Source organism: Meles meles, chromosome 1, assembly GCF_922984935.1.
Source record: "Meles meles chromosome 1, mMelMel3.1 paternal haplotype, whole genome shotgun sequence".
Taxonomy (NCBI): Eukaryota; Metazoa; Chordata; class Mammalia; order Carnivora; family Mustelidae; genus Meles; species Meles meles.
The window spans coordinates 195971295-195986425 of NC_060066.1; the positions used below are offsets into that span (position 1 = coordinate 195971295).

The 15131-nt window shown below is 41.3% G+C and overlaps 1 protein-coding gene across 4 annotated transcripts in view; it reads right to left on the reverse strand.

The window, feature by feature from the left end:
- Positions 1-15131, reverse strand: part of PHACTR4 (phosphatase and actin regulator 4) — a 109158-nt gene that overhangs the window by 82142 nt on the left and 11885 nt on the right. For 3 of the 4 annotated variants that reach the window (XM_046012223.1, XM_046012217.1, XM_046012233.1), the window contains exon 2: positions 3759-3812. The exons of the other annotated variant lie outside the window; for it this stretch is intronic. In XM_046012223.1, coding sequence (XP_045868179.1) covers positions 3759-3774 — 16 coding nt within the window. In that variant the 5' untranslated portion in view covers positions 3775-3812. The remainder of the gene's footprint in view (positions 1-3758; positions 3813-15131) is intronic. 4 annotated transcript variants of the gene reach the window in all.

Genomic DNA, 15131 nt, shown 5'->3' on the forward strand with positions numbered 1-15131 from the left:
AGACAGCTAATTATTATGAGACATCAGAGGAAAACCCTAACATAAAACAGATCAAAACAAACACAGAAAAGCAACTTTAGGGGAAAAGGGACTGTGCAAGGCAAAGACAGGTTGCTGAAACAATAAAAGGATACTATGAAAGAAACATTCCCCGAGTAAAACCTCCCAGAAATTCAGAATGTAAGAGTAGAAAAGAAAATTTCAAGTGAGGATAAAGATGAAGAATTCCTCCAGGAGGCAGAGCTAAAGGAAAAAGAGGTGAGAACCAGGAAATTTCTTGGAGGCCCAGCATCGAGAAGCACCTGGCAATCAATAAGAAGATGACACAGGACTGAACCATGTCCCCAGATTAGTAGTGCTATCCAGGATGACAACTGTGCACCACACCCAGAGAGACATCTGTCAGATTGGAACAGTGACCCAAGAGACACACTGAAGGCTGCCATCACTACGATCTTTGCTGCCATTTATCCTCTTTTTGAATATAAGAGTGTAGTGCCCAGGTGAGCATGGTCCTCAGCTTATCTTGACTGAAGTGCTGATAAATTTCTTCTCAAAACACTCAGCAGTTTAATAAGCTCAGAACACTCACTTCATCCTACAGAAGTGATCTTTAACCAACTCCTGAAAGCTATAGGTGGGTCATGGTCAATTCGGGAGAAATCACAGAACTCAGAACTGCTCACTCCCTCTGACCATACTTCTGCTACCTGTCCAAGACTGGATGCACACTGGAGCCCTGCCCAGTACATTTCCAGGACAAGTCTTGACTCTGCCCAGAGTTGCTTTTCTTTTTTTTTTTTTTAAAGATTTATTTATTTATTTATTTGACAGAGAGAGAGAGATCACAAGTAGATAGAGAGGCAGGCAGAGAGAGAGAGAGAGAGGGAAGCAGGCTCCCCGCTGAGCAGAGAGCCCGATGCAGGACTCGATCCCAGGACCCCGAGATCATGACCTGAGCCGAAGGCAGCGGCTCAACCCACTGAGCCACCCAGGTGCCCCAGGGTTGCTTTTCTTCCATGGAACAGACTCCTTAAACTTCAGGAAACTGAAGCAAGTATGGTCATCTGATGCTTGGGGATCCCTGAGATCGTTCCAGGAGTCTAAGAGGTACAGCTATATACTTACTTAATAATACTAAACGATTATTAGCCTTTTCAGTGTTGACACTGTACCAAAAGTGCAAAAGCAATAGTGAGCGAAACTGCTGGTACCTTAATGCAAGTCAAGGCAGCAGCACAAACTGTAATAGGACTCTTGGTCCTCACCATGATATTACTGCAGTTAAAGACAATGCCAGTTTTGATTTAAGAATGTCCTGGGCAAAGCCGTAAAAATCACCGATTTTAATAAATCTCTATGCTTCAGTACATGTCCTTTTATTTTTCTGTGTAAGGAAGTGGTACGTATGCACATAACATATACTGAAGTCTAGGGGCGCCTGGGTGGCTCAGTGGGTTAAAGCCTCTGCCTTCAGCTCAGGTCATGATTCCAGGGTCCTGGGATCGAGCCCCGCATCCGGCTCTCCGCTCAGCAGGAAGTCTGCTTCCCTTCCTCTCTCTCTGCCTACTTGTAATCTCTGGCTGTCAAATAAATAAATAAAATCTTTAAAAAAAAATTCTCTTAAAAAAAATAAACATATACTGAAGTCTAACAGTTACCTTCAATAAAAGTACTTGGGTGGTTGAGTTGTAAGCTCAACTAGCCAGCTTTTTTCATGAAATACCATTTTTACTTGAATAACAAACTGTTATTCAGGCTTAGATATTTGACAGATAGTTTCTCAAAACTGAACAAAAGTGCATCTATCACTACGAAGAAAATGGACAGTAATTGCTGCCTGTGATATAAGCCAGGCTTCCAAAAGAAAATTGTAATTTTGGAAGACATATTCACCAGAGTGAATCTGACAGCTTCTCAATATTTAAGACTTCCAATGGGACCAGTGGCAGTATTAACAAAGGTGATATTAAAATAGTTTATAATGAAATGTGTAAGTATCTGTCCACATAGGAAAGGTCCCAGAGGCCTTAGGTCTGTCCCTCTGGAACTTGATGGGTCAAAATCCCTCACTTTTATTTTCAGAATACAACAAATAATCCTTTTTCAAACCATCTACCTAACTGTCAGCCAATCTAATTATAACAAAACTCTCACCCTATCCTAAAGGGACTCCATCTTCTTAGAATCAAACTTATTTTACATTCAGAATTCTACTCTTTGTCAAATGGTATTGAATGGACCATAAACTAGCAAATATTTTTTTTTTAACATTTTTATTTATTTGTTTGACAGATAGAGAGAGAGCCCAAGTAGGCAGAGCGGCAGGTATAGGGAGAGGGAGAAGCATGCTCTTGGTCTAGCCCGGAGCCTGATATGGGGCTCGATCCCAGGGCCCAGGGATGACCTGAGCCGAAGGCAGCCACTTAACCCGACTGAGCCACCCAGGTGCCCCGCAAATATTACTATGTTTTATAAGCAACTAAGAAAATTCCATTTTTCTCTAGAATCCACATTGAGTATAAAAGTTAATCAAGTTACAGATTCCAAGATTTAAAGTGTAAGAGGAAAAGTCTCACTAGCACAAAACACAACCTTTTTCTCTTACTGGTGAGCAAAAGCACATTTCCATTTATGTTTCTTTTTTGTTTGTTTGTTTTGTTTTTTTGTATGTTTCTTTTTTTAAAAAATATTTTTTTTTATTTATTTGACAGAGCTCATAAGTAGGCGGAGAGGCAGGCAGAGAGAGAAAGAGAGAGAGAGGAGGAGGAGGAAGCAGGCTCCCCGCTGAGCAGAGAGCCCAATGTGGGGCTCGATCCCAGGACCCTGAGATCATGACCGGAGCTGAAGGCAGAGGCTTTAACCCACTGAGCCACCCAGGCGCCCCTCCATTTATGTTTCAATTGACTACTGACAAACCATAACTTCTATAGCAACTCTCCCTTTGGTATTCTCTAGTAAATTTAATTAATTTGTTGGATTTAATTAATTAGATTCAATTAAGTAAGGTGAGGTAAGGAGGTCAGAGAGAAAAAAACAAGTTTCCAGTAAACACCTTTGGAGTAGTCAAATGTTACTCTAGTTTCTCATATGTACATGTTCTTTAGGATTTGTCACCAGGCAACCAAAATCAACTCGGTTTACTAAACTGTTCATAAGTAATCCCCTCCAGAATTAACGTGGTAATAGAATTTATGACAAAAGTAGTGACTGCCCTCTAGTGTTCACACTGAGGATTATGCTGATGAACTTGTAAAGTAAGCTGAGGGGGTGGGGGGGCGTGGCAGAAACCCACCATGGCAATTTAGGGTCATTAAAAGCAGAAGATAAATTTGGAGCTTGCCAAGTTTTCAACCATGTTCCCAAAGCAAGACAACAGATATTAACCTGAGTATCTAATTACTTGTACCAGTAGCCAGAGTGTCAGACTTCAGTCCTCTAGGGTAACTGGGCATGAGCGGAATGTAACATTGGTAACATTTTTACTGTACTTCAAGTTATACTACCATAAAACGAGATCCAGACTTCTTTACATTTGGCAAAGAATCACAAAATGCTTGAATCAAAATCTTACTCCAGCACGCTGAGGTTAAACAAGGAAAAAACGGCCTCTGGTCCCTTTCATGGTTGACGCATATTTTAAATGCCTATTTTAAATTTTAAGTACTTCCTAACTAGTCTTCCTAGTCCACAATATGATTTTTTTGGAAAACACCCCACAAATATCATCTAGTAAGAAAAATGCAGGTAATACTCACCAAATGGATCTTCCATGCCACTATTAACTAGTTTTGGGAGGTGGGGTATAGTTTCTAAAAAGAGAAAAGGTAAATTATATACTTAAAACACAAAATCCATCAACTTTTTTTTAAAATCAGTAACACTGATTATAATTTAAAACTGGAACATTACAGAAATGTATAACTTATTAAGTGAGAACATTACCAACTGGGATTTACTTTAAGACAGTTTAGATACAGATATATAGTACAAATATACCATAAAACATTTAAGGCTAATTTTCATTTTAAAATATATTATTCTCAGTTTACTCAAGTAAGTTTCTTTTCCAATCCCCGTCTTGAATTTGCCAGAGTGCAAAGAAACAGGAAAATTTTTATGTAAAAATAAACAACAAGACCCCCAACAAAACTCACATAAACATCTGAGAAAGGATATCAGTGATACCTTAGAAGGAACTGGCTTTGCCTAAAGAACGTAGAAGTTATCTTTGATATAGTAAGTTGTCAGTTTAGAATGCAAGTAGGAAAATAAAACAAAAAAATATTTCCGGGCCCTTTAATTAGACTAGGATCAGTCTGCCCAATCTTGCTTCATAATTCTCTTCGGTTTGGATCCCAAGGGCATTCCCTAATAAACAGTCTGAATTGCTAAACTCTAATTCAGAGTCCGCTTTCCAGAGAACAAAACCTACCAATAGTTGGTGCCAGGAGTGATCTGAAAAAATCGGGAGTATAAAGGGGTTTTGGAGTTGAATTGCTCACAGACTAGATAGCAATGAGGATCCCTCATCACTGGTGAGAGCTGTAACACAGATAATCCTGGTACAAGGTGCCCGCCCAACTCTTAAATTTTCACCAGTGGTGAACAGTGGTGGTCTAGGTGTGGACGGGAACGCTCTAGCTATATCAGGCACTTGAAGAGTACTGCGCACGTGAGCCCTCCTGCTGGTCGTTTCTTCAGTTCCTGAATGTATCATTGAAACAGACATACTTGGAATTAGGGCAATCCCTATTTTGAGTTGCTGGGCTGTGGTGTAAGAGTTATCACGCTGGGAAAGGCTAGGTAGAAGAAAATAAGCCTGCCCTAGCCCACCTGCCAAGATAATAAATAACAAAACAAGACAATGTTGTATGCCACAGTTAAGGGAGGGGGTTTGGCAGAAATTAGTGCAATACCCCTGGAGGGTGCAGAATTCACTGTGTGGTCCCTGAAGCAATCAGGCAAATCCTGGACGCAGGCAGCAGATGGCCACAAACTGAATCTAGTATTAGCTTCAACTAGAGCTGCCACGCCAGAGGTATGTTTGCAAGAGCAGATTAATAGGCCCAGGAGCACCGTGCGCAGTCAACGACTGCAGGAATAAGCTTTTTTTTTTAATTTTTTTTTTATTTCTTTAAGTAAACAGGATCAGAAACAATTCACATTCACATAGATTACAGCACACACTTATATACAGGATTATGTTAATTCTGCAACCTTCTTACATAATATAGTCCTAAGAGGCATGGGTCATCTGGACTTTCTGCAGGACATCTCAGTGACTCAAGATATATATATATATATTTTTAAAGATTCATTATTTATTTGTGAGGGGGGAGGGGCAAAGGGAGACAGAGAGACTCCCTGCTGAGTGTGGAGCCTGACACAGGGCTCAGTCCCACCACCCTGAGATCACGACCTGAGCCAAAAACCAAGTGTTGGAAGCTTAACCAACTGAGCCACCCAGGTGCTCCTCAGTGACCTACTATATTAGTAACATCTTGCTAATTGGGCCAGAGAAGCAAGGGGTGGAAAGCACATTGAAGACCTTGTCAGAAGACATTTACTCCACAGAATGAGAGAGAAATGTCTCAAAGATTCAGGAACCCATTACATCAGTAAAATTTTTACGGGCCCAGTAGTAAGGGCTTGATAAGACATGCCATTCAAGTAAAGGCAACCAAGTAAATACCTGCACTGTGCATCTCCCACAATTAAGAGGGAACCATTCCACTTGAGAATCTGAGAATACTGCTATGGCTTCTAAACCAGGAGACATAAAAAGGTGCATTTCAAGAGTAGCTCAAAACAGGAAAGGACTATGCAGGCCTGGATAGTGATAAACAACCTGGCAGATCCTATGGTATTGTGGCAAGCCCCAGTGGGAGAATCACTACACGACCCCCTGGGGTTCTGGAGCAAGGTCATGCCTTTTGTAGTGGAAAATCAAATGTCTTCTGCACAATGACTCCTGGCATGATACTGCATCCTAATAGATACAGAGCAGGTGACCACCAAGACACCAAGTGCCCATTTATCTAGAATCACCCATCATGACCTAGGTTCTGTGAAACACACCAAGTTATAATGTTGGGTGGACCCAGTAACAATCAAACGTAAGATGAAAGTGATAACAACCAAGATCAAGCACAAATAGGACCAGAAGTCACAAGCTTGAGCAGAGAGCCTAAACCATCATCTCACCCACCACTGTCATACAAGCGCTCCTCCCTCAGCATATACCTTTTTGGCCATATGGGGGGCTCTATCATCAGCTGACAAAGACAAAACCCTTACAGTTCTCACAGATGGCTGTATGTGGTACAAGCAAAAACCGGACAGGCGCCACACTAAAGCTTCTCTCAGGGGGTGGCTCCGAAAACAGTGGAAAAGGAAAACCTTCCCAATGGGCAGAGCTTTAGGCAATACACTTGACTATCTACTGTGTATACACAGATGTGGGAGGCAAATGTTGCAACATGCTGGTCAGGGGGCTTAAAAGTAGAAAGACTGGAATAGTGCGACAAGGAAGTCTTAGGGCAGAAGCATGCAGGAGGGCTATGGAGTGGATACAACCAAGTTAAGACCTAGACCTAACATTCCTCAGAGAACATCTACCATGAAAGAAGCACTAAACAACGAAGTAGACAATGACTCAACCAGTTTCTGTCAGCCACCTTTTGTCATGGCCTCCCCAGTGCCGACTAAATGGGCAAATGAAAGAAGGTGGTCATGGTGGCAGAGATATATACTATGCATGGACAACTGCATGAACTCCCACTTACTGGGATGCTCCAGTTACTGATGCGGCCAAAAGTCCAAATGGCCAGCAACAGAGGCAAACACTAAGCTCCAATATGGCATCATCTTTAAGGAAACCACTTGATGGCAAGCTGAATGACTATATTGGCCCCTCCCACCTTGAAAAGGCGAACAATTTATTCTAAAAGGAATAAAGACATAGTCTGGGGGTAGGTTTGCCCTTCCTGCCCTCTGGAACATCACCACACGAGAGTTCAGGAAAGGTTTAATCTACCAGTAAGCATCATCCCACACAGTATCACCTCCTCATAGTAAGTGCAAGATGGGTCCCAGGAGCACGGGATCTACTGATGGTATCGTATATAGCATCATCTAGGAGCTCCTAACCTAAAAGAGCATTGAAATGACCCGATGAAGGCACGGCTAGATAGAATGCCAACTTCCTGGATGCAATACATACCCCAAATCAAAGACCTTCATATGCTATGTCTTCAACAGGAAAATTACAAGGATATAGGAAAATGGGGGATACAAACACAATATACCCTGTTTATCATCAAATCCCAAAGACCCACCTGGGGAATTTGTGTGTATTATCCCTGCAATTCTGGGTTCTGTAAAGATTTACATTACCAAAAGAGAACACTTCCACAGGAGACAAAAGGATCCCGAGGGGGTGGGGAAAGAATCCCTAGAGTCTATAAGCTATGGCTGTCACCTGTGCATTTTGGAGTTCTTGTATCTAGGGATCAAACGGCAAAGGAGGAATTACCATTCTTGGCAGGGGTAACTGATCCTTATTAATCAGAAAGAAGTAGGGTTGCTGTTCCACAAGGGGACAGTGACAATATACCTGGAACCCAGATGATCTACTTGGGTGCCCATTAGTATTCCCTTTCCCACCACTCAGAGTATGTGAGCAGACAAACTGGATACTCTGGCCTGAGAAAAGCATGGTAACTAGTGGTTCAGATTCCTCAGAAATGAGGGTTTGGGTCATACCACGAAGTAAGCTGTCAAGACTGGCAGAGATGGGGGAGTGCCTGATTTTTGTTTTAAAAGGTAATTATTTAAAATATTTATTTATTTATTTGAGAGAGAGAGAGAGAGAGAGAGTGCAAGTATGCACAGGGGAGGTGTACAGAGAGGGGGAGAGAGAATTCTTAAACACACTCCCCAAAGAGTGCAGAGCACAACACGGGGCTCAATCCCAGGACCCTGAGATCATGACCGGAGCCAAAATCAAGAGTTGGCCATCCAACCCACTGAGCCATCCAGGCACTGCAAGCATCTGACTCTTGATCTCAGCTCACATCTTGATCTCAGGGTTGTGGGTTCAAGCCCCACACTGGGCTCCATGCTGGGTCCCATACTTTAAAAAAAATTGAAATTAAAAACAGAATTATCATATGACCCAGCAATTCCACTTCGGGATATATACCCCCAAAGAACCGAAAGTAGGAACTCAAATACATATTTGTACACTCATGTTCATAGTAGCATTACTGACAATAAAAAACAACCCAAATACCCATCAACAGGTGAATGGATAGATAAAATGTGGAATACATTATTCAGCCTTATGAAGGAATGAAATTCTGACATATGTTACAACACAGATGAATCCTGAGACATTATGCTAAATGAAATAAGCTAAACCCAAAAGGAAAACATTATGTGATTCCACTTCACCTAGAGGAGTCAAATTCAGAGACAGAAAGTCAGATGGTGTTTCCAGGGGCCGAGGGAGGGGAAAATGAAGAATTATCATCACTAATGGGTACAGAGTTTCAGTTTGGGAAAATGAAAAAGTCTAAAGATAGATAGTGGTGATGGTTGTAGAACAATGTGAATATACTTAATGTCACCAACTATATCCTTTAGAAATGTTAGAATGGTAAACTTCAGGGGTGCCTGGTGGCTCAGTTGGTTGTGCCTGCCTTTGGCCCGGGTCGTGATCTCAGGGTCCTGGGATCGAGCCCCACATTGGGTTCCCTGCTCAGTGGGAAGCCTGCTTCTTCCTCTCCCTCTGCCCCTCTCCCTGCTTGTATGCTTTCTCTGTCACATAAATGAATAATCTTTTTAAAAAATTGTAAACTTGATATTGTGCATATTTTACTGCAATTAAAAAAAAAAAAAAAGACAGACAGAAAACCAGCTGAATCTTGGTAAGACCACTGAGTATTATGACATTTTAACTACCTTGACTCCTACTTCCCTCTCCCCAGCTTTGGGTTAGCCTTGAAAACCAAGACCCTCACAACCACAGTAGTTATAAAAACCAGCAGCCTAGCAGCTACTGGAAAGGACAGAACAAATCTGGAGATCCCTAAAAGCCCCATCCCCAGAGAGCTGTTAGTATGTGATCTGACCGATAGCACCAAGAAACTCCGTTCTCCTTATCTTTATTGGACCTGACTCAGAGCTTGTTCTGTGTGAAGAGCCCTATCCTTTGGACATTTTTCAAAAAACAGTCAGTGGTAGTTGTTTAACATCCCGACAGCCTAAGGCAGTGATACCAGCTGGAGGCTAACAGGACACTGAACAAAAAACCATAAATGTCCAGGATTGAGAGGTCTGTATGGGCTTCTGGAAAGCTCTGACATACTCTTTTATTTTTTTTTTAAGATTTTATTTATTTATTTGACAGACAGAGATCACAAGTAGGCAGAGAGGCAGGCAGAGAGAGAATGGAGGAAGCAGGCTCCCTGCTAAGAGAGCCCCATGTGGGGCTCGATCCCAGGACCCTGGGATCATGACCTAAGCAGAGGCTTTAACCCACTGAGCCACCCAGGAGCCCAGCTCTGACATATTCTTAGGGATCTAGAAGGGCACATGCATTTGCAGGCTCTGGACATACCAGGAAAGGCCTGAGAGGGCCCTGATCTCTTAACCTCTGGTTGACCTTGAAATTCTGTGCAAGCAGGAAGTAATGGCTAAGGCAAAGTTGTAAACTGCCTGCTGGGAACAACTGAAAGTATACGCCAATGTAACAGACAGAAACCCCTTGGCAAAGACTGGATAATTTACTGGTTCAAGACATTTAAGAAAATCTCTATCTAATCATTAGCTAACCACTAAAGCAACCAAGCAGAGACTTCAATGGTCATACAACAAAGAATACAGGCTCTACAGATATTTCATCCAGGAAAGTCACTAAATAAAAAAGCAATGTGCAGTTGGGAAGGGAGAATCTGACTTGCAGATTGCCACATTATTTTAAACACTCAGTATTCAGAAAAAGTTATGAGATACACAAATAAAGAGGAAAGTATGGTCTATATACAGGGGAAAAAAGCAGTCAACAAAACCGTACCTGAGGAGGTCTAGATGTTGGGCTTACTGGACAAAGACTTTAAAGATTTTATTTATTTATTTGACGAGAGAGAGAGAGAGAGAGCATAAGCAGGCAGAGGGAGGGGGAGAAGGAGAAGCAGGCTCTCCACTGAGCAGGGAGCCTGATGTGGAGCTCCATTCCAGGACGCTGGTATGATGACCTGAGCCATAGGCAGCCGCTTATCCGACTGAGCCATCCAGGTGCCCCTAGACAAAGACTTTAAATAAACTCTTCTAACTACTTCAAAGGACTAAAGAAAACCATGTCTGAAGCATTAAGATAGAGTGTGAGAAAAATGCCTCGTCAAATACAGAGTAGCAACAGCAATAGAAACTGTATGAAAAAAAAGAAAGACTGGGGCACCTGGGTGGCTCAGGTCATGATCCTGGAGTCCCAGAATCAAGCCAGGCATCAGGCTCCTTGCTCAGCAGGGAGTCTGCTTCTCCCTCTGGCCCTCACCCGACTTGTATGCTCTCTCTCAAATAAATAAAGTCCTTAAAAAAAGAAAAAGAAAGATTTTCTGGAGTTGAAAAGTATGATAACTGAAAAGAAAAATTCACTAGGTAGGCTCAACAGCAGATTTGAGCTGGCAGAAGAATCAGCAAAAACAAAGACAAGTTCACAGAGATCACCCTGTCTGAGGAACAGAATAAAAAAGAATGAAGAAAAATGAAGAGAGCCTCAGAGAACAGACCTTCAAGCATACAAACCATCAGGGATACAGACATACACATAATGGGAAACTGAAACTGCCCCCAAATGATGAAAAATACATCCAAGAAACTCAAAAAAGTGTAAGATAAACACAAAATGATCCACACTTAGGATTCAAAATGATGAAGGAAAAAGACTTAAACCAAAATCCTACATCGAGCAAAACTATCCTTTTAAAACAAAGGAGAGATGAAGACATTCCCAGATATACAAAAACTGAAGGCATTCATCCCTAGCCGACCTGTTCTATGAGAAACAGTGAAGACTTTTATGCTGACGTGAAAGAAACTAGACAGTAACCAGAATCCATAGGAAGAAATAAAGAGCGATAGGAAAAGTAACTACACAGGTAAATATAAAAGACAGTATAAAAGTATATAATTTTATTTTCCTAATTAAAAAGACAATGTGTAACGCAATAATTATAAAAGCATAGCAACTGGCTTATGATATATAAATACATAATTTGTATGAGAATAACAGCACCACGGGGAAAAGGAACAAGATATACTGAAATCAAATTGATATATACCTGAACAAGATTACTAGGTTGTTTTAAGGTAAAATGTGAATTGTAATTCCCAGAGCAATCATTAAAAAAAAAAAAGATTAGCTGAGAAGTCAAAGAAGTTGAGTTGAGTGTTAACCTTCCAACAAGTATAAAAGGAATTAGAGAGAATAGGGGTATTAATATGGGGTACAGTCATTAGAAGCCTGAACACAGTGTAATCATTAGTGTAAACAAAGCTCTATCTGTGGGTTTACTTATTTATTTATTTTATTTATTTGACAGAGTGACACAGTGACAGAGGGAATGCAAGCAGGGAGTGGGAGAGGGAGAAGCAGGCTTCCCGCCGAGCACGAAACCTGATGTGGGGCTTGATCCCAGGACCCTGGGGCCATGACCTGAGCTGAAGGCAGACGCTTAACGACTGAGCCACCCAGGTGCTCCAACAAAGCTCTATTTGAACCCTCATGCTAACAGATCTGAGGTCAGTATTTTGTTTCCGATGTATGTGGCACTGAATAAATGTCTGATATGTAAGTGAGAACATCTGGAAACGGTTAGTAAACATAACAGGATTTGCTGGCAGATACAGAAGACAGAATTAACAGTATCTCAACTGTTAACCACATTATCCACTAGATGATCAGGATGATGATCCAGGGTTAGCTAACAGAAAGTTTCAATTAACAAACTCTGTCTTTAGAGAATCACAAACAGGAGGGTATCTTGCTGAAAGAATTCTGAGTAGTCTTTGTAGAAGAGGACTCTACTTCGTGTCTCCACCTAACTGAATGCCTGTGCTAGAAGTATTCCCATGGTTTCTATAGCTTTGTATTTCTCAGAGCACTTATCTTCTACATTATGTTATAAATTTATTTATTGTTTATTATCTCCTCACACTAAAATATGAATTCTTTCAGGACATATGTGTTGCCTATTTTTTTTTCACTGCTATATCTTTAACATCTAGAATAGTGTCTGGAGGGGTGCCTGAGTGGTGCAGTTACTTAATCACCAGACTCTTGATTTTGGCTCAGGTCGTGATCTCAGGATCCTGAGACTGAACCCCGAGTTGGGATCTGTGTTCAGCATGGAGTCTGAGTGAGATTCTCTCTCTCCCTCTCCCCCTGCCCATCCTCCCTGCACACAGGCATGCGTACTCTTTCTCTAAAATAAATAAATGTAACTTTAAAAAAATATATATATATATTTAGATATATATAAGATATAAATTATATATATAAACTATATATATTAGATATAAATATATATAGATATATATATTTAGATATATATATTCTAAATATATGTATATTTAGAATAGTGCCTGGAAGATAGTAAGTACACAATAACTATTTTTTTATTTAACTATTTATTTTTAAAGATTTTATTTATTTATTTGTCAGACACACAGAGTGCACAAGCAGGGAGAGTGGCAGGCAGAAGGAGAAGCAGGCTCCCCACTGAGCAAGGGGCCCAATGTGGAACTTGATCCCAGGACTTTGGGATCATGACCTGAGCTGAAGGCAGATGATTAAGTGACTGAGCCTCCCAGGCATTCCACATTAACAACTAATTTTTAAATGAATGAGCTCCAAATCCACATGTCCAATTCACTAAACACCTCCCACCTAGATATCCACAGTCCTCCATTCAACATACACAAAACAATTCATCATCTGCCTCACTCATCCTTATTCCCTCCTCTTCCGGCAGTTTTCTAGCTCACCACTATGCACCGAGTTGTTCAAACCAGAAATCTCATCCTCCACATCGTATGAGTCATTTCCAAAACATACCTCACAGCCAACCCTTTCTTTGTCTTCATTGCCTGAAGACAGGATAGAATCCAAAATATTTTACTGCCTCTCACAGCCCAGCAATTGTGAAGTGTTCCCTAAACTGGGGCCTACGAACTCAGTCTTTGTTCTCCTTCCTCAAGTGAGGCAATCCCTGCAGGAAACTTCCCCGACTGCACCTCCAGATGCTTCTTGCTGTGATGCTCTCTTTTGCGTCCACTGTGATGATGACCGGTCCCCGGTCAGCCTACGTGGCACTGTGCCGCAGTTCTACAGCTTTAAATACAATATATACACTGATGACTTCCAAATTCATATTGCCAGACTGAATCTCTCCTCTGAACTTCAAATTGGTATATCCACAGACTACACATCTTTATTTGGAAATCTAGTAAGTTTCTCAGACATAGTATACTTAACAACATACACTGTTATTAATATGTATTAATATGTTTATATACTAACAGCATATGTATAAACATAACAACAACCACCTCTTGATTCCTCACTCCCTCACTCCTTTTTTTTTTTTTTTTTTTGAGATTTTATTATTTGACAAAGAGAGACACAGGGAGAGAACACAAGCATGCCGGGCAGGGAGCCCAATGCAGGGCTCGACCCAGGACACTGCCACCCAGGCGCCCCCAACTTGTTCTTTTTCCAGTCTCTTCTATTCAGTAGTTAAGGCAATAGATAAGGAAGGCAGGTAGGAAGGCAGGGAGACAAGGAGGGAGGGAGTGAGAGAGGGAGAAAGAAAAGAAGGAAGGAGGGAAGGAAAGAAGGAAGAAAAAGAAAAATGCTGGCAAGTGTGTTAGCTGCTATTTCAGATCATGATTTCAGTAAAGAGGCAACTTAAGTTTTCCAGTTGCTCAGGACAAAAACTTCGGTGTCATGATTGACTCTTTTCTTTCTCTCACAACCACATCTAAATCATCACCAAATTTTACCGCCTCTGCCTCTGTAATATATCCTTAATCTAAACACTTCTCACCACCCAACTCCAAGCTATGGCCACATCTTGCCTCGACTAGTGTGTCAACTCCCTAATCCACCCTCCTTCCACTCAGACTCTTATATTGTGTTGTCCTCAGAGTGGTCTGGGCGATCCTGTGAAGAAGTAAAGCAGATCTGGTCTCCCTATTACATCTGAAATGAACTCCAGATTTCTTACCATGGCCCTTGAGAGTCTACATAACCCAACCCACTTACTCACTCGGAGACTTCACTTCTATCCTCCTGCTCACTCAGTTCCTGCCGCTCTACCCGATTTGCTGTTTCTGTAATTCAACAAGCACATTCTCACCCCAGGGCTTTGCAGGTGCTGTTCAGACAGCTTGGGATGCTCCACTCTCAGAAATTGCATGTTTTGCCCCTTTATTTCATGTGGCAAATTAAATATGACTTGCTCAGAGGGGCCTTGTCCAGACCACCTTGTCTAATATGGCGAACCCCTTTCCATCAGTCCTATCCCTCCACCCTGTCTTATTTCTATTTTTAACTTATTGCTAAGTTAACATATACAAGACCTGAGATAAGACAGATATTTTCTTCTTAACCTTTTAAAGTTTTACCATCAATGCAACTAGAATTGATTTTTGTGTATGGTATTAGATAGAGATCCATTTTTTTTTTATGACTAACAAATGATCTCAGTTTATTACTGAATAATTTATCTTTTCTCCACTGATCTGTAATGCAACCTTTGTCTCGTATCATTTTCCCTATTCACAGGTTTCTCTACCAGCACTCTATACTATCCTATGCATCTATTTTTTGACCCCAGGTCCAAAACCACATTGTCTAATAATCAGTTTTACAGTAAGTCTTTTTTTTTTTAATATTTTATTTATTTGACTTAGAGCAAGCACAAGCAGGGGAACAGCAGGCAGAGGGAGAAGGAGAAGCAGGCTCCCCGATGAGCAGAGAGCCTGACATGGGGCATGATCTCAGGACCCTGGGATCATGACCTGAGCTGAAGAGAGATGTTTAATGGACTGAGCCACCCAGG